Source organism: Pogoniulus pusillus, chromosome 2 (genome assembly GCF_015220805.1).
Source record: "Pogoniulus pusillus isolate bPogPus1 chromosome 2, bPogPus1.pri, whole genome shotgun sequence".
NCBI classification, from domain to species: Eukaryota; Metazoa; Chordata; class Aves; order Piciformes; family Lybiidae; genus Pogoniulus; species Pogoniulus pusillus.
In genome coordinates, this window is record NC_087265.1 from 40,726,614 (window position 1) to 40,746,883 (window position 20,270).

Consider the following 20,270-nt stretch of genomic DNA (forward strand, 5'->3'; position numbering starts at 1 on the left):
TTTCCTACACAAAATAACTCCGGAGGAGGGCTAGAAACTAGCAGAAAATAAACCTCAGATTCTTTTTCCACGGGAGAAAATGACCAGTGGGTGCTCCTGGTCGTTATCGCAGACATTCTTGACCCTTCAGACCATTGGCAGCTGGGTAATATTTATTTTGGTACTTTGTGCTTCCGAGTTTATAACACAATCACAGCTACCTAAACTTAGAGTGTCCCAGTCTCATTCGAAGAGGGTTTGCAAACCTGGTTGTGAGATCTGTGCCTGCTGAACCCAGAGCTCATCCTGGAGGTATTAACATTTCAAAAGACAATGAGACAAATTCTGCTCGCAGCTACATCCTTGTTTGACTTCAGTGGGCGGGAGAGGGAAATCTGGGAGCAGAATTTGGTCCTTTAACTTCAAGAGCCATCTCGGCTGATAAGAAGCACAAAGCAAGGATCTGTTTATCCAAGGCCATTATTTTCCAGAACTGTACTGCAGATGCCGAAAATGGTAGCTCGCTCTCTCATAACACGTTTGCCCTGCTCCCAGCCTACTTATCACAGACTTTAAGTAAGCAGTGGGGGTCCAGGATGAGAATTTTCAAGAAGAGAACAGACAGAAAGGTTTTGGGTTGTTGGGGTGGGTTTGTTTGTTGGGATTTTTGTTGTTGTTTATAGTTTGGGTTTTTGTTTGTTTGTTTGTTTTCTTTCCTATCCCTAGATTCGTATGAAGAGCAGGGGGATGCCTTTGGACAAGTCTGGAGATGAAAGGCCGCTACCGCAGGAACAGGGTGTAACAAAACTTGAAAACTCGTCTAAGGAATTCCCTCCTCAAGCGCTGCTGCTAGCTGCTCTCCATGCCAGAGAAAGGGAAGGGTAGTTTGGGTCCAAAAGGTTAAGGGTTTAGAGGTCACTCTTCCCGGCTGAAATACAACTAATCGAATAGAAAATTTGTCCTCTGGGTGAACCTGTTCCTGCAATTTAGCCGAACTTCAGTAAAATACCTTTTCAGCTTCTCAACGTGAAAGCGTCAGAAAAAAGGACATCTTTACTATGTATGAACTCGGTGCTTTTTGTCATAGAAACAATGATGCGAATAATGCGGGAATATCCATCTTTAATATCACGACGTGGAGATATTCAAGTATTGCCATGTGCAAATCTGAGAACTGGGCTAACCCTAAGGAAGAACAAAGAGTTTTCTCCAAGATCTAAAACAAAAGACCAAATCTTAAAGACACTTTGCAGACTTCTGAGAATGAGAACAGGGCAGAAATTAACCGCTGGCCACAGTTAATGCTCCCGAATACACTCCTGTTGAAAAGTTCGCCTTTTATTTTTTAATTCATTCGCTCATTTTGGTCAGCGGTTTCCTGAGCGAGGCCAGAAAACAGTGAATCCTCCGCGGGAAGCACCCATCCTTGAGATGGGCATGTTAAGTCACTCCCTGCTCTTTCCACCTCCCTTCAGCGCTTGCTTTGGGTTTCCTTCTTTGCCTCTTTTCTCTTTAATAAAGGGATTGCCTCGTTACAATTTCGATGATATGGTCCCTCTCCTAGATTGCCCTGAGGGTGCAGTAGATAAGGGCTGAGATTTTAAATCGCCTGAGCGGAAATATAAGTGGCTGAGGGAGCTGGTTTGGCTGGATTTGGTAATCACACTAAAACTTTGGCACGATGCAGTCAGGGACAAATCCGTGGCAGCTCTGCTTCCATCCAAGCCTTTCCCCTTTCCTTGAAAGCAACTTGCTGAGATTTCCAACAGTTGCAGTCATGTGTCATAGTTTGCTTAGAAACAATCGCTGTTCTTTGAAAAACAAACAAACAAACAAACAAAAACCCCAGACAAGAAACCCACCCCAAAACACACACACACACATACACAAAAACCCAGCCAAAAAACTCCACAGGACCCAAAACCCACAAACACAAAAAAAAAAAAACCAAAACACAAATCCCAAGCAAAATCAAACCCAACCCAACAGACCAGAACAACCCTCAGACTAAATAAAAAGCAACCCACAGAGTTTGTCTTTCTTGGGCAAAAAAGTATTTTAAAATCGCGTTGAAAGAAAGTATTCAGCTTTCAGCTTTGAATGGCACAAGTTGTATCAGAAACAAAAAAAAAAATCACTTTTTTGTTGGTTTTTGTTGTTGTTGTTGTTTATAATGTGTGGCTTTCCCCCCCCTTCCAGTTTTAAATGAGGTATCAATGGTTTAAAACACAGAGCTGAGCTGAGCAGACTTTAGAAACAGATTTGGAGCCTGTTAGCCCTGGATAGCACACTGCAAGGAGCAGGGACACTTTTCCTATTCATGAAGAAGGACATTCAAAAAAGGGACAAGAAAGTTGTGTACGTTCAAGAGGAAGTAAACATACATGTATTCATGAGACTGAGAAGGAGATACGATGCATTTCATTCCCCTCTTTCTAATTTTTGGTTTGACCATTTTTCTTTCATCTTCACTCTTCTGAATAACAAATAAATAAATACTCTAACACTATCAGTACATAAAATAACCCGTTTCCACTTAATTCCTATGCACATCTTCTGAGTCGTTATGGAAATGGACAAGTATTTTCATTACACCAAGAAAGGTAAAGCATCACAAAAAGTTCACAATTACCAGTCTTTATGTTCAAATCAAAGACTATGCTATAAATTCCTGTCTTCAACTTGCCCAAGTACATCCTCCCGAAATTGCACGGGATATAAAAGACAAAAATATAAATCCCAGAATAAAGCATCAAACCTTCACTTCCAAATTCAAAACTGAAACACAGGACAGTTTCATTTTCAATGATTTATTACTTTTTATGAACAGGTCTTATTTAATATTTTCCCAATTCCCACTGCCTGCATGATGGTTTTGTGTTGTTTGGGTTTTTTGGTTGGTTGGTTTGATTTCTTTCTTTCTTTCTTTCTTTCTTTCTTTCTTTCTTTCTTTCTTTCTTTCTTTCTTTCTTTCTTTCTTTCTTTCTTTCTTTCTTTCTTTCTTTCTTTTCCCTCTTTATATGTTGTGCTAGCAGAGGCAGACAAAATAAAGTCCAAAGTAGCGTCATTGTCTCCTTTGTACAACAGTACCTTAAGGAAAGATGACAGTTTCTCGAGTCCTTAGCTGCTACACGCAGATTCTGCTTGGGCAGTGTTAGGCATTTACAGTATAGGTCAGAAGCAAAGGATGAAATGGAAAATTTCACCTCTTCTACAAAGTTGTCAAGTCAGTCTGATGGTCCTTGGAACCAGTCTGTAAATGGGGGTTTGAACCAGAGGAAGAAGACCTGCCCTTCGTGTTGGGCAGTTTGTGATCTTTTTTCCACTTCATTCTTCTGTTCTGAAACCAGATCTTGATCTGGCGCTCAGAGAGACATAAAGTATGGGCTATCTCGATACGGCGGCGCCTGGTCAGGTACCTGTTAAAATGAAATTCTTTTTCCAGTTCTAGGACTTGCTGTCTGGTGTAAGCTGTGCGGGAGCGTTTAGGTTCCCCTCCGCTGTAATTGGGATTCACTGGGAAAAAAATACGGAGAACTTTACAAAGCTAATCTTCACTTGCCGGTTCGACTTTACAAAAGAAAACCTTATAAACTGCGAGCATGTGGCCGGGCTGGATTTATCCCAGTTGCTTACAAAGCACGGATTGCTCTCCCCCTAATTTAAGGCAGGCGCTACAGGCACATGCAGCTAGGTAGGGCTGGGAGCCTTTAGCAGGCTCCTAAAATGGAGTTTTCTCCTGCACGGCAAAGCCCCGCATGGCCAACGGCCTATTTCCTCAGCAATAAAAATTTATGGCAAGTGTAATTGGCTACCTCGGCTTCAAAAGCTCGTCCCCGAGCCTGACAGGGACTCGAGCGAGCACCGCTGAGGAGGATCGGAATCAGGGTAGAAGAGCAAAGTAAGAAGATGATCCTTACCCGAGTTAACATGGACTTTCTTCATCCAGGGATAAACTACTGCTGGCTGCTTAACTGCTGACCCGTTTGGGGCTTTGAGGGCTGGCTGCTGGCTGCAGGCTCGCGGGTTGGGCATTGGAGGCGGTGGACAATGCTCTGCTGGGCCGGGGAAGTGGCTCGCCGGACCGGATGGCTCCTGTCCATGACCCCGCGGCTGCACGGCAGAGCCTTGGGCATTGCTACAGCTAAAGGGCTGTTCGCTGTAGTTTGACCGTGGGTAGAGTCCCTGGTGCTGGAAATCAGAGCCCTGCGAGGCACTGTAGTACTCGGCCCCCTGCTCGCCTAGGTAGCTATTCTGCAGATATTCCTCGCAAGGAGGAAATTTGGGATCCACATACTTAGAGTTCACCATATACGAACTCATGGCCATTAATTTCTGAAGGTAGAAAATACTAATTTTTCTCGTGTTGTCTTTTTTCCCCTGCCATAGAGCCCTCCTACTTGCTGTCAACTGAATAAAGTTAGGCGGGCATGTGACCGGCCCGGCCAATGGGGAGCCAGAAGCCGATCACCGGATTTCTCCGCAGCTCAGCATTTCCACCGATTTCATTCCATAATATCCCTGTAACCGAGTGACCCCCCCCCACACACCTTTTCAGGCGGGTCGCACCCCCAAAACAGGTACCAGAAGTGTAGGGATGACCCTGAAGAGGCGGCCGCCCTCCTGGCCCGCAGGTAGGGCCAGGCTTTTGTCTGAGCTGGTTTCTCCCAGCCCCCGTGGGTGATGCCCCTCCATCTGATCTACCAGCGATCACCACCGGGGTTTGTTACCTCACCTTAAATAAAATATGGAAAGAAATATGTGGCGCGAGGAGCTGAAGGGGAGCTAAAAGGGAGGAAACTGGTAACGAGGAGAGGAAAAGAAAAGCCATCAAAGAGGGTAATATGACGTACAAAAGGTCTGTCCTGTCTTTGTCTCTCAGAGGTCATCCAAAAGTTACAGAATTTAGTTCTGCTGAATTAAATTAGGCAATCAGTAACTCCTCATTCACTTTCAAGCCTCAGTATATATGTGGGCGTACGTATGCGAGTGCACATGCAAACGCACACATATTATGTATGAATCCATACATCTATGTATTTGAAACCGTCTAGATGGTAGGGCAACCGTTCACTTTTCGCCACTAGAGTTCAGTCAATCGAACAGGAGAAGGCATTTAATTAGGTTAAAAATTTAGGTTTAACGAGATAAATTCGATCTTCATTCATCAGTATAATTCTTGGAGCACAAATAAATACATTTCAGTGAGATGAATGCTACTTTTGCTGCTGTGGTAAATATTTTGATGCTATCTAGACCCTTGACAGGAAAAATTTGCTAACGTCTGGCATATCAAGCTATTTTATGAGTACCTTTTCAAAGATTCATTCCCTGGTTGGTAGATTTTTTCCCCCCCCCCCACAGAAAATTTGTAACTTCTGGTGAGATTAACTGTTCGAATTCATGGTCTGTCACGAGAGAGTTATGGCTGAGTGACAACTGAAATTTCAAAAGAAGTCCTAAAACCTAGCAAATAGGAGTGAGGCAGCAAAACTTTTATAATTTCTGTGTTTTCGGCACGCCCATGCCTTTTGATTCCGTCTGTATTTAAACTTCTAAACATTTGCAGAAAGGTGAAGTTTTTGCATCGACCATATATTCCCCTAGAATCGAATCTGTGACTATATGAATATCACACAAATTCGGTTCTACAGGGTATATATAGACAACGTAATAACGTTCTGTTTGCATCTACAATATAGCAGGTCTTTGCAATTCTCTTAGTCCTTACTGTCTTCTGAGGAATGCAAACTATTCTGCTGGGACTCAGCTCTGAAATACGGATTTTGCAGGAAGGTGGGATTTCAGAAAAGATTCACGCTTGTTACTACGGCTGTAATAGTGTTATATGAGTCTCCATCAATTTATAGCGACGAATTTCGCCTGCCGAATTCTCAGAATGACCTGCTTCTTGCTTTAAATGCTCTGCCGTTTACGTCCCCGCTACGGAAAACGGACTTTACCGGTCAAATTGCGCTATTTAGAATAACAATGGTTAAAATAATTTATAAAAGAGTCTTTATCTATTTAGGCTAACAGGAACCTGAAGAGATACTCCATAATTAGAAATCCCTCCCACCAGAAAAAAAAAAAAAATCGAAACAGAAGTGAAGTAACCAACAACAGAAATAGCAATTGGTGTTAAAAGTAAATAAATAAATAGATAGTTTTTTTAAAAGAGAGAGCGAGATTAAAGGCTGCAGTTAGTTGCTCTCGGAAAGGAGAGAGTTGCCAAATTTACCTTCATCCCATTATGCTGGTCTAGCTATTAATCCCTGCAAGCTGCCTGCGAGCCACAGCCTCGCACCCTCCCAGGTTCTCCCCGCCGTAGCGTTTATGGTGAAGGGCAGGGCGAGAGGTCAACCGAAATCATTTACAAACATATCACAAAGTTTCATTATTTTTACTTTGTCGACAGCGGCACACAGGAGTACAAAAGTTCACGAATTGTGTCTGACCCAGCTCCTCGCTGCTATCCTGCGGTCAACCTCTTCTCCTTCCACTATTTAAAGCAAGCACCATAAGGACAAATAATGGTTCGGGTGTGATACATCCAACCACTGCGGAGGGCAGATTTGGGGGTGTTGCGTTTATCCCAGCAATGTGTACCGATTTGTTTGCCTGCCTCCAACTCCCAGCTGCCTGATGTGGGGGATGCTATTTTTAAACATCTGCTTTCTTAGTACTGCGGTGGCGTCCTCTTCACCCAAGTGCAACTCGGAACGACTTTGTGTCTCTAACCTCTCCTCCTCCGCCCGGATTATTTAAATCTCCACATAACTATTTTGAGAGGCTCGCCCCACTTTCTCCTCCTTTCCCCGAGGGGAGGGGTGGTACCTCCCTTCCGGGAAGGGCATTAACTACTCGGCCGAACTGGTGGGGTGACAGCCCCACCTAAACTGAGCGTGCGTTTGGGGAAGCCCCCGCGAGCAGAGAAGCCCACCGAGGGCTGCCTGGGGAGAAGACATGGGTCTGGGGAAGCAGCAGCTCCCTGCGCTGCTTAATACCACACATTTTCATATTTGTTAGACGCTGTGACCTGTGTTTCACCTTATTGCACGACTTGCTCAGACAGGTCAAAGCCAAAGAGTTATTGATGAACAAAAGCATTATATATCCACCTTCTGTTCAACTGCCCATACAAAACGCTTTTGATCTATCAGGCTTTTTGTATTCTGGTTCATAATAAGTATGCTGAATATACATTGGCAGAAAACAAGTAATCCATACATTTAGGGCCGGCCCTGAAATTAAATGCCACTGGCATCTACATAGCGAAGGGCTGAGCTACAAGGAGGAAGGGATAAAGCGGGAGGGGGGGATTTATCTACGGAACACAATTAAAACTGCAATGCTGAAGGTGAATATTTGGTTTATATTTAAAGAAATCAAAACCAATAGCTCAATATGAGAAAAAAAATAAAAGGAAAAGCCTGGCACAAGCGTTGAAAGTGACTATTTATCAGCAAGCAGGGATTAAAAAACAGATAAACGCAAACAACCACATCTCTGCTCCTATGCATGCTCCCGGTCATAGTAGCTGTTTCAGAAGCAGAGAGTGCATGGTACACCTAACGAATCTTCAAATACAGGCTTTCTTTTCCACTTTCGGAGACAAGCCAGTCTCAGTCTGAAGCACTAGCACTTAGATCTTCACTGCAGACAGAAAGGTTCAACAGCATTTCCTGCCACACGCTGATCTGCTGCTCTCCCCTCTGTCCCCCCAAAGCAGCTCCTGAGGAGCCATCTAGGATCTGAAAACCCCTAGAGTAAAAGGTTGCGCTCCTAAACTCCGAAGCAGGTTTTCTCCGTGTCTTTACAGCATTTAAATGCTTACTTGAGTCTCCCTTTGGCTGCTGAGACTTAGCAACAGAGGATTAGCGCTACCGCCCAGCAGGACCCGTCTGCAGCGTGGGCTGGCCAGAGCTGAAGCCTCCAGAGCCCGCGCTTTCTCACCCACCCTTTGGCCAAGCTATGCCAAAGAAGGTTAACGCTACACAGCAGGCACAGCACTGCTTTAGATTCTGTCTGAAGGAAAAGGGAAGTAACCAAGGCTGTGAGGCAGAGGGATATGGGGTGATCCGCCCGGGCTCTGCGCGGGGAGGCGCTGTACAGTCCCGCTGGGCCACCGCAGGGACCTGCTTAAGGCTGCAGAGCGTCTGAGAGCGGGGGAACACCTGTGCAGCACTAGAATAAACCCTCATGAGGCTGCACCTCCACCTGTAATGCTAACCAGGATCACGACATGGCACCACAAATTCCACGAGAGCCTTCCATGTTGACCAAGAGGGGTGGGATGGGTTTTTGGTTGATTTTCTTTCTTTCGAGGGGGCAGCAATGTTAGACAGAGATACATCTGGTTTAATTCTTCCAGTCAGAAGGGAAGAAATGAGATTTTCAAGCATCACAGACTCTACAAGAAATAAGAGATTACTTACCGTGGATTTCCTTCCATGTTGCTGAACCTGTTGCAATAAAAATGTTTGTTACTCTTGTATTCCGCGTACGGGTGATATTTATGGAGAACAGTTACAGACTGCATTTGATAGATGAAGGCAGAGAGCAGCTGATGGCAAATGCTACTAGCAGCAGATTGGTAGGGTGAAAGCCCTTTTCAAATGAGCACCAAGTTGTATTCAAGCAGGTTTTTTTATGAACACATACCTTCCCTGCGCTTAGTGTGTGATCTTTCACTTTCAATATTCACAGTCTATATCTTATACAGCGTAATTTCTAAAGGGATGGAAAGTCAGATGCCACTCTTTCACTCATGGAAAAGAAGAATAACAAAGGCCTTTTTGTTGTTGTTCTTGTTCTGTGGCAATCCAGTCACACACAAAATAAATATTCATATCACCTTTGCTAAACCATCACCCATAAAATGTCACAATATACCATGGATCATCATATCCATACTGAGGACAGAAAAAACAACAGTTTTAAAAGAATAAATCTCGGATTACTCTAGGATAGGTCCCTTTTAAGCTTATCTATTTAACCTAACAGTAACCACAACACATGTGTCTTTGTTTGCTTTACAGAAGGATAGATCTGACTTGAACTTTCCTTCAGATCTTTTAATAAATACATTTAAAGATCACATTAAAGAAAGTAAAAACACCCTCTCAGTCTAAGTCTCCTGAAACACATAATATATTTTAGAACAAAATACTAATACTGGGGAAATATTTTCTGTAAGTGATTTTCCACCCCTTCTATTGCTTTCCAATGATATCTTGAAGAGTTATTGTACTGCACACAGAACAATTGCCTCAGCATCAATAGTACACTGAAGAGACCTATTCAAGGCTGTATTTATTTAAAAAACAAATGTTGTTTCTCCCCACTCAGTGCAGCAAGGACAGTGGAATAATATCAGCATTTCATCACGAAAGAGTCCTGTCTCCTTACTTTCTTTTGTATATATATGTATATAATAATACATATATGTATATAATAATACAATGTTAACTTCAAACAAGATGCCCGATTTAATTCCGCAGTCTCAGGCGGGGAGCAGTCTGCCCCTCCCGGCGCTGCCCTAAGCCACCTGGGCTCTACCTGTCCATTCTGCCCATAAAGCTCTCTCCACACTGTCGGGCCGAGCAGCTCTGGTACCCCACTCCCACGGAGCTTCCAGGGGCACGAAGCGAGCCCGGGTGCAGCGGCGGTAGCGGGGAGGCCGGTAGAGGACTTACTGCGCACTGTCCCCGGGGCCGGGGGGTCCCAGGAGCAGAGGTGTCTGCATGGCCGCATTCCCGCAGACGGTTTCCTGCTAACACTTTTCCGATTACTGCTTCCAGGAACGAAAGCATCTGCACTTGTATGCTCTTAAACTAATTTATGGTGGGAATTATATTTTGGCTTGTCAACTCTCGAGCCATAAACCAAAGTTTATTGGAATCACGTGCTTCTAAATAGCCACTCAGGACCTATCTCTGTGGAACCATAAATAACCTTCAGCTTTAAACTTTTATTCGCTAAATAAAGGTTGGCTGAATCTGCCCTGTAAAACGAACTGGGTCGGGATAACGGGCGTGGGTGGAAGGTCAGCTCCGCCGCGTGATGCCTGCCTTTTTGGGAAGCGTGTTGCAGGGAAAGCTGCTGAGAGAGGAGTTAGCGCTTTCAAAGTGCTCTGCCGTGGATACCCGTTCAAACCTTTCTGTGCATCTCTTAAGTGATAGGGAAGCCCATGGTCAGGGGAAAACCTAGAGGTACTACGGGAAGAGAGGAAGTACTTCTCCCTCCCTTTCAGGGATTTTTATGGCAGTTTGGTCAGGCGTCCCTGAAAAATTGTTTTGACTCTCATCTCCTTTGCTGTTGCTCGGGTGAGCTCTGCCAGGGGCTGCGGGCTAGTCAAGCACCCGACGGACCTTTGCAAACGACCAAACTGCTGGAAACGACGAGGACACAGAGATTTGGAAAGGCGGCAAGTGTGAAGCCTGCCACAATGAGATCTTTGAGGACTGGAAGTTTAGGGAAGGTTATAAAATAATAAAACGGCCCTGGTGTGAAGGGAGCAGGGTGTGAGTTAGCAAATGAGAATTTCAAGGAGCCCAAGCACAGGAAGTCAAACGTCCGTAGCAGACACACAGCATATAGAAGCCTAGGCATCAGCTCCCCATCTTCATGGCTAAAATGACAAGTCGGAGCGGCGAGCAGTTCTCGGTGCCTCTAAGGCGGGGCTTGGTCCTTTACACAGAGGGCGGGGAGCAACGTCTGTCCCGTAGGAACCAGCCGCCTGCAGAGGGGACTGGCAGCATACCCGGCCCGCAAGGGCTTAGCTCTGAAATGTGAGCCTGGTTCAGCTCCCTGTTGGGTGGTGGCATCAGCTGTCATCGGCTGGGCGATGCCTGTCTAATGCCAGAGCTGGGTTCCTCCTGATCTGCTCTTACTTCGCCATTTCCTAGTGAATCTGTCTATGCAGATTTGAAAGTACCTGGAAGGGGCAGCTTAGCTCTCGCTGTATACCTGAGATAATTCAAATCACACATAATAAATGTGATTTTCTCTACAGAGTAAGAGACATCCTGGTCACCTTCCCTGATCCTTCTTTTCAAAGAGAGGTTAGCTTTCATTCTGCTGTTTTTCTTGCTCTGTGTTGATGTTTTAATCACACAACATTATCTTTATGCTTTACTAATAGCATTAGGATGTGGAAAGGTTCTTTCTCCCTGTGTATTTCTCTGTCCAAGACAGCTGGCAGAGGCAGTGAGAAAGGTGACATTTCAGCTGTAGTGCATGAGAAAGTTTATCAGGAAGCCACTCAGGAGAAAAGATGGGCTACAGTGAGTGGGATTGACTTGTGAGTCACTTTCAGCTGGAGCATGGCTCCAGCTCTGAGCAAGAAGAGAGAAGAGCTCCAAGGAGCTACACCCCTTGCTCTGCTCAGGCACCCTGGCCTGGGCATAGCAGGCATCAGATTGGGCTCCACAGCAGCCTTTGGAGCAAAACCAACAGCTTCAGAAGCCAGGGTTCTGGTCCCCTGGGAAGGTGTGACAAAAGGCTACAGGCTGGGACACAAAGGGAAAGGATGCAATATGAAAGTCCAACAAAATGTGGGGAAAACAGGCTGAGATGACACCAACTACATTGTGAGTCAAATACATTTGCCCTGGGCCCAGCAGTGAGTGCTTGGTATGGCAGACATTCTGCTCTGGGCAGCAGGTACCATGAATGGGTTCCAGCCCCTGTGCCAGCATGGAGAGCATGATGCCTTGCCTGTCTGACATTGCTCTGGCTCTCTTGGCCTGTGTCACAGGCTCAGGATTTGAAGACAGAGTACTATCCTTCAGGCATGGGAGATATGGAGCCATGAAAAAGCCAGTGGAGCAGCCAGGCAAAACATCATCCCTTTGCAAACTGGGCAGGAGCAGCGTCCTAGGCTGGACATGTGCTTCAGGCAAACCTGTCCAGGAGGTTAGGTCTGGGAAAAATGAAATTGTGGGGTAGTGAGGAGTTGATGAAGGAGATACAGCTCCCTGTGATCTAGAAGCAAGATGAATGTTTCTGTAAATGAGTGATTCTAGTCCTGAGATTTTGAAAAGGGAATCAGGAGGATTTCCACATTTCCTATTTGAGAATGCAGATGCAAAACTTAACTTTGAAGTTCTGGCCAGTTCATTGTCTAGGCTCTTATGCAAGTTCTCATATTCGGGGCTGATGATCTGGAGGTGGATAATAAGTAATCTAGTAAAAACTGTTTTCCCTCTGGTAACTGTTGCGATAAAAGGCTTTGGGGAAATTGAATCGCATGTGTAAACCACTGTCACTCATGATGATGCTTGACAGGCACAAGACTACCCTGAGTACCACAATGCTAGAAAATGACACACTCCATGTCTTGACTTTGAAGACCTGTGTACCAAGCACCTTGATAGTGGCCAGCGCATTAGCCCTCCCTGCTTTTATCATAACCCCAGCCTTTCAGCAGTCACCTCACCGCCCATGCCTTCATCGAGCAGGATAAGACCATGGCAAGGCCTTTGCCAGCAGCGCTCCTTGCCTGCGGGCAGATCTGGCAGCAAAAGAGACCCAGAGAGGGCAAGGCGGCAATGAGCCGCTCCTCAACATCAAAAGAGGGCAGCGGCGACAGCATCCCGGGTCCGCGGGGGAAGAAGGAGAGGAACACAGGGTAGGGAGGGGAGACCGGAGACCGTGGGAACGTTTAGATGGGGAAGGCACGGCTCGGGGCCCCGGGGGCAGCCAGGGTCGTGTCCGGGCACGGCTGGGGAAGATGAAGCCTAGAGGCAACAGGTGAAGCAGAGACAGGGAAATCTGCCAGGCCTTGGCTTGTAGAGGGCTGAGGGGATGTGTGGGGGCTGATGGCTCTGCCCAGGGGAAGGGAGATGTCGGGGAGAGAGGGTGCGGACCGCCGCAGTGCTCTGGCACTCATATCAAAGGGGCAAGGAGGGAAGTTGTGGCTGCCAGACATCAAAGGACGGGTCCGTGACCGGGAAGGCCTCGGGGCACTCGAGGTGAGCCCCGCTGGCATGGTGGGGAAGGACGTTCATGGGAGGAGGCAGAAGGCCTTAGAACTGGTGCTTACTGAGACAACAGTATCCCAACTGGGGAGGGCTGCAGGAGCGCACCAGGAAGGTGGCGGAGCTCCACTCGTGCCCCCATACTGCCCGTGTGTCTCGCCCGCGGGCAGGCGGGGGCTGGATCTCGGGGCAGGCGGCGGGGGGTGGCGGGCCCCTCGCCCAGGCGGGGAGAGCATCCAGGCTTGTCCTACAGCGCCTTCTCCTGGAAGAGGCCGTGGAGACAAAATGGCTGGTGGCGGTGGCCAAGGCCTGCCGCGCCCCCGGTGGCTGCTCCGCATTGCGTCCCGGCCCGGCGGCCCCGGGAGAGGGAGCCGCGGGCAGGTGACCCCAGCCCGGGCCATCACTGCAGGCGTCCACCTGCGGGCAAAGGCGGCCGAGCTGGTCCTCGATGGCCGGGCCAGGCAGGCGGCCGAACTGCCCTGCACGGGCCCCGCACCCTCGCTGAGCGAAGCTCGGGTCACCCCGTGCATGGGACACAAAGTGGGGAATTTGGGCCGCCTCTCTTCCTCTCGCCGCAACCCTCCCCCGCGGGTGCTGGGAGGCGAATACCGGATTTGGGCAGAGCCTGCCGCTGCTGAATGCACTTTTATTGCCTCTTGTCTCTGGCAAAGACTCTTCCTTCGCGCCCCGCCTGCCCCCCGCGATCTGCTGCAGCGTTTATTGTGCCTCATCTTTTCCTCTCGCTTCCTGTTTTTAACTCTCCCGCTCCAGCAGTACTCAGTGCCGCATTGCCGCAGAGCCGTAAATACCTTTAACAGCTGCCTGCCAACTGAGGGGTGAAATACTGTCTTTGTTCGGATTTTGTTCTGCCTCAAGGGCTCATAAAACAGCCCGTGAGAATTATATTTGTTTGCGGAAAGAGAAACATTATTGGGAAATAAACGAACCGGCGGGATCTACTGTTCCTAAGAGTCCCGAAACAACGTGCATTTCTTCTCTCAGCCTTATCGGGTTACCCCTAGACGCAGCCTACATCACCTCCCCTCCTTGCACAAAACTCTTGTCAGACTCCGGGAGCAGAGGCTGCACTTCTGCTTCAGGCAACTCGCAACAGTTTAAGCAGAAGCTCAGCCTGGCTTACCAAATGGCAGCCTACATCAGCGATACCTGGGCACTGCCCGGGAGGCTGCCGCTTCCAGATGGTTGTTCCCTGGTGTTGTTCTTTTACTGTCTGTGTGTCAGTGAAGTCTGAGCTAGGTATCGGTTGTTTTCCTTAACAAACCAAACCAAACCAAACCCACAACAACCAACCACACACACACACACACAAAAAAAAAAGTGTCATAAATTGTCGAACACATAGGGAAACGAAGCAGGTGTGAGAAATGTGTATGTTAATTCTGTATTACAAAAATTACAACACACCAGCACCTACATACACGTTATGCAGCTGTGTAAACGTATATTAAAATATACTCCTCATATGTGCCATATATATATGCATATGCATACAGAGTTTGTGACGTATCATCATATGTTTAAGAGCATACACATACCTGCGTGTGCTTCAATATTAATTAAATAAATTAAAGGAAAACAGAACAAAGCCAACCCCAAACACACCAAAACAAGAAAAAGACCAAAAGCAAAGAAGGAAGCCCTTTAGGAGAGGGGGGGGAAAAATAAAGCCGAAGTGCCACATAAACCAGTGAGATCACGAATGCATATGTGTGTCTGTGTGTGTCAGCATATAGACCTGTGGACAGACACATGCACATCAGAATTCGTTAAAACATCCTGCTTTTGTTTTCTGCTTTCCCCCCAAGCTAGGAATAATTTCAGAATAGCTCAAGGACAAGATTCTTCGGAGCTTTTTTGAGAGATTTATGGTCAAGCAGCTATAATGACTATGTTACCTAGGAGGGATTCTGAGAGTGAAACCTAATGCAATGCATACTTTCCAAGTTACTCTTTAAAGACTGTTGCTAAGTCGAAAACGATTCTTTCCGAATAATCCTAAATCCTTCGGCAGAGAATGGCGGTCGGCTGGTGCCAACAGCACCATCAGGGAAAGGCGTCCTAACTTACTGCAATGGGGCTCGGTCTTAGCAGGCTGGGGAGGTGCTCGAGGGTGGATTAAAGAATTCCTTCTGCAGCTTCCAAATATCTACCTGAGACAAGACCCACACTTTTCTGCCCTAGGTGGCTATGTTTTAGTCAGGCATTTTGCTTTACCGTTAAATAAGTGGCTGCTTGAGATGGAAATGGCGATTGGATAAATTCCTGCAGTGCAACAGCACGGTGCATTTCCATCACTGACCAGTGATAGAAACACTAAATACCAGGCAGCGAGTTTTCCACTGTGCTCATTTACGTAGTTTGAAAATAAAGAGGAGGTACGTAAAATATATTCAACAGAATATGTGTCCCATAGAGAGCAGTAGAACTGTACATACGTCTACGCAGAAAGATAGTTAATGTGGATATGGATATACAGACACAGAGATGGACAATGCAGACAGTTTTTGTGTGACTATTTCCTTCACACAAACATTTAAAAATAAACCTGGTTTGTATTTTTTTCTTTTTTTGGGGGGTTGGGTGTTTTTGTTTCTTTTTTTTTTTTACGGTTTTGTTTGTTTGTGGGGCTAGGTGGTTTTTGGTTTTTTTTTGTGGGTGGGGTTAATTATTTTTATTTTTTTATTTGTCTGGATTTTGAGTTTTATTGTTTGGGTTTCGGTTGGGTATGTTGTTTTTTTTTTTCCCTCGAAAACTCATTTCCTGTTTGTTCCCCTATAATTCCCACAGTAGCAGTGCTGCGAGGGTGCGCTCCCGGACGTGGCTCCTCGCAGCCCGCTCCGGTGCTGTCCGGCTACCGACCCGGTCAGGTCGCAGCCGCAGCTTTGCCTCATACACGGTACGGCGGGAAAACGATGTGCTCAACTATCCCGGCGGCGCGGGAAGGGGCTCCGGGGCTGGACCTGAGCATAGCCCTGGTCCAGACCGTCTCGACGGGGCCGTCCCATTCCCTCTACCCTCGTGTGAACAGCACTGACCCAGATTCTCCTGCGAAAACACCTGTTAAGATTTGAAGTTACGCGACAGTCCTTCCGCCAAGGGGCAAACAAACCACAGAATCACCATATCGCACGGGAAAAACAAAAATGCCGCAGGAGAGGCGCTGCCTCCGAGCACTACCGCGCCCTAGTCTTCCGCTCCTCCGCGCGTAGAGTCGCGGGTCGCCCCTCCATCGCGTCCCGCATCGCCTTTTCCTCACCAGACCGCGCAACAGCGCACACATTCCGCAGCATTCACAAAGCTATTATTAGTAATATCAACACGAGTAACTGCAGTAGACATAATAACAGTAATAGTAGCAATAGTAATAACAGCAATACTGATACAAAACCAAGGGACTCCAAGGGACAGGTGACCAAGACGGGCTGGAGGACAGGGGAGCCGGCTCCGTGCCGCGACGCGGAACGGTGCGCGGACATGGGGTACCGGCGGCCAGCCCGCAGGGAGCCGAGTACTTACCGGTTCGTGGTACTGCCCGCCTGCGGAGGAGCCCGGGAGGGTCGCTGTAATCCATTTTGCACCAGTGTAGCAATCCGTGTCCGGAGGAGATAGTGGCGGCAGGGACAACCAGCGGCGGGAGAGGAGCGGGGGGCGAGAGATGGTGTGGCGGCGGGCACGGGGCTCCGCGCATTTCCCCGCGGGCGCGGGAGACAAGGTGCCATAGGGCCGGGGAAGAGTCAGCGTGGCGGCAACGGGACCATCAGAGAGTTTAGGGAAGTGAGACACAAACATGAAGGCGACTGCCATACACCTCAGCCTAGACAAAGGTTAGAAAAAGAGGGGCTGAGGCTCTCTGAAGGCAGAATGCAGGGGGAAATTCGCCAGGGAAATCAGGAAAAGGCCATGAAAGCGCTCGCTGCCTGCACATGACCAGCCGCAGCCAATGACGAGCCCAAATAGGTCATAAAAAGGTCTATTACGAAGTTGTAAATTTTCTTCAAACAAAAAGGAATTTACTGCAATTCCTTGCGGATTTTGCACATACTGCTTCCCAGCGCCATATTTCTTTCGCCTGCGCGTTGCGCTTTTACTAGGTCCTTGGTCCTCACTGCCCGCGGCCTGAGAGCCCAGGGTGTCGTTGCGCGCCCCGCGTGTACGGTCGGCACGCGGGAGATCCGCGTGGGGACCCGAGAGCAGAGCGACCCCGCGCAGCGGCCGCGGAGCCGCACAGAAAGCAGAATGCCTTGTTCTGGTGGGTCTGTGTCTCACCCCTACGAAAGAGGGCTTTAGCCACCTTCCCCCTCACCCGCTCCACCGGGCCTTAAAAGAAATCACATTTCCTTTAGCGCCCACTACTGAAGCTGAAGCTGTCACAGATGTAAAAATAGTCCGAGCAGCTTCCCTACTCCGAAGCATGCCATTCCTATAGGTTGCGCCGGGCGCTGTCATCGTGCCCAGGCTGCCCGCAGCTTGTCCTGGTGGGGCTGCCTCCGCCTCGGATAAAACCTTCCCGAGGGCACTCGGACCTGAGGCACCGTTAGGGAAAAAGTGATTCTTAGAAATCACTCCGAAAGACTAAAACCAACCCCATCTCCACAAGGAGACAGAATATCGTGGCTATTTTTTGCTCAATTTTTGTTTCAGGCCGTAGTCAGAGCCTTACATGGGTTGATTGTACCTGCCTCGAAAGCAGAGCTAACAAAACTGAACACTCCTGAATATGTAGGATCTTTTTTGCACGCAGCTTCAGGCAGTTACACACCTGTGAATATCACGTGCACCGTGTCCTTCGGTCGAGGCGCTGTCAGCTTCCCTGGCGGCTGTGCAGCGCCCATGGCTAAGCAGAGCTACTCCACAAAGGAGCGCAGAAATTCCGCGGAAACTAAAGGCGCGAAAAACCCGCCCTGTGGCCGTCGCTGGCGGCCTCTCGCCGCCGCGGCCGCCGTGATCCGTTGAGCTACGGCTTTTCTCTTGCAAAATACCCCTGCCTTCACCGGAGCTCGATGGCTCCGATTTTACCGGGGACTTACTGACTGCTCGGGCCTATTCCCGTCTCACTTTTCTTATTGTTATCAATATTCCAAGCGCAAACGGCGGTGAGATTAAGCTTGCAGGCTACGGGGAGAAATGTCTTTACAACTACAGCGATTCTTTGTTTCTGTTAATAAATGAGAGGAGATCCCTGTTACCACTAGGCCTTCGCAAATGCTCTGCACGCAAGTAAGTCGGGTTTTGACTGCGTGTTTGCTTTCCCAGGTCAGCCCAAGGAGAGTGACGCTAACGGAAGCTTCGTCAGGAATAATTTGATTTTATTATCTTTGTCTGGAATTTAAAAACAACTGCGGTAGCAGCTCTTTCCTGCACGAATATTAGCCCGGGCAGTGTTCCGCTTGTATGTGAAGGTTTCCGCTGAGCCTTTCCGAGCACAGTCAAGCCATGTCTGCAGTGAGGTGGCACAGACTAGGAAGGAGAGGGTTTTCCTCAGGACCAACCTATCAGTGCCGCTGGCAAGGGGTACTATTTGGAAAAGTGAGGGATTTTTACACGTCAGGCGATAAGGTTTCCTTAAATGCGTCTACACCAGCCGCACATAATTCCTGTACACTAGGGCTATCGCTGTACGTATGCAAATCCATGCAGCAAAATGCTTACTTCAAAGCTTTGGTGCAGTTTCCCCTCGTTTACAGTCTTTAACCAACTGCGCGATTAAAAATAAACCAAGAACAATAGCTCCGCTTGTGTCTGCCTCCCTGTAGATCTGTCGCTTTGCAGGAGTGCAAGTGTGAGGGGAGTGGGGACGAGGAAGCGAAACGAAATGAACTAAACTCGCCGTACAAATCTCGACCCTCGGTCCGGTAGTTTCCACCTTGCCGGGTCCGTTCCCGGGAGCTGAGCGGCGAGAAGGCCCCCCAGCTCCGAGCGGGAACGGAAGGGAGGCAGGCAGCCGTCACCTCCCCAGACACTGGACGTGAGTTTCCGAACGAGACCTCGTCTGCGTGAGGAACAGGCTCGTTTGTCGGGCAGACAAAATAAATTCGTGCTTGCTGCAGCGGCTGGCTCGTCCCTGCCGTTCTCTTCACTGAAACATTACTCACGGAAGCGTGAGGCAGTGAGGTTAAAAATGACTCAGAAATCTCGGTAGGGATTTATACCTCATACTCCAGCCCTCTGCCTGCTGCTCCTAAAAAGGATTGCTCTCGGGCGTCCTCTCAAGATACCGCGGTTTGAGGGACCCCACCGCTGAGTGGGACGAAACTAAACTATTTCACTCATCAGAGCAGATTTCTCTTCCCACGGCTTGCAGGGAGCTGTGCGGGAGGCCTTGCCCTCGCCGGGCTGCGGCGTCACCCAGCAGAAGCGCCCAGACCGAGCGATAATAATTAAGAGAAACTGATTTTTTTTTTCTTTTCCCCGTTTAGGACCACAGACCATTACGACTCCCGAGAGAGCTCCCCCACGCAAGACCACTAAAGCTTTCCATTTCTCTGTATGTCCTTCATCGACGAGGAGACAAGGCCCGATTTGGACTCGGTTTCCATGGCAGGGTTGAAAGTCGTCACTGATCAGGAGGGCCGACAAGGAGCTAGTGTGCGCCACGGGCCAGTCCCGTCATGTGTCTCCTACCCCTGGGGGCTGTCGACATGCGACTCCGCCGAGGTAAAGGGATGTGTTTGCGACAGCGGCCCGGAACCCCGAGGGGAGGGGAAGGCAGGGGAAGAAGAGAAGGCAGGGCCTAAGAGCACACGAGGAGGGGGCTGCCTGGGCTGGGTCGCAGCGTCGGCTCAGCTTGCAGGTGGGCCCACAATGCCCACTGGCTGCTGCTTTGACCATGGCCCCGTAAAGCCCGTGGCTGACCACTCTGGCTGTGTGCACAGCCGGCGGACAGCGAAAATCAGGTTTTGTAGCTCTATCGCCATTCCGAGAGCCCCAGAAAGATCTAGCACTAGATGAAGACAGGGAGACTAAGTGCGAACACAGGGAGGCCATAGAGGTTATTGGAGGAGGAGATAACAGAATGGACATCAGAAAGACGATGCTTTTTATATTTTAATCGCATACCAATAGCAGAAAGTTAAATATACTTCTAAGATACTTTTCTTCAAATTTATTAAAATTATTTAATTTACTCTACAAAATATAAGGGTAAGAATTAAAATAGTACAAGTGCACTTGTCCTGATTAATAAAGCATGGTTAAATGTCTTGCTTATTGGTATTTATTATTAGGAAGATTATATATTTTTCCTCAATCACAGTCTTTCAAGATAGAAATATATATATATATATATAT

General features: G+C 48.1%; 1 protein-coding gene across 1 annotated transcript; it reads right to left on the reverse strand.

The window, feature by feature from the left end:
- Positions 1–2,211: 2,211 nt before the first annotated feature.
- HOXD4 (homeobox D4) lies at positions 2,212–4,317 on the reverse strand. Its single transcript, XM_064167293.1, has 2 exons — positions 3,900–4,317; positions 2,212–3,495 (listed from the first exon to the last, which is right to left on the reverse strand). The coding sequence occupies exons 1-2, from the start codon at positions 4,306–4,308 to the stop codon at positions 3,191–3,193; spliced, it is 714 nt and encodes a 237-aa protein (XP_064023363.1). The 5' UTR covers positions 4,309–4,317; the 3' UTR covers positions 2,212–3,190.
- Between the last annotated feature and the right edge of the window lie 15,953 nt (positions 4,318–20,270).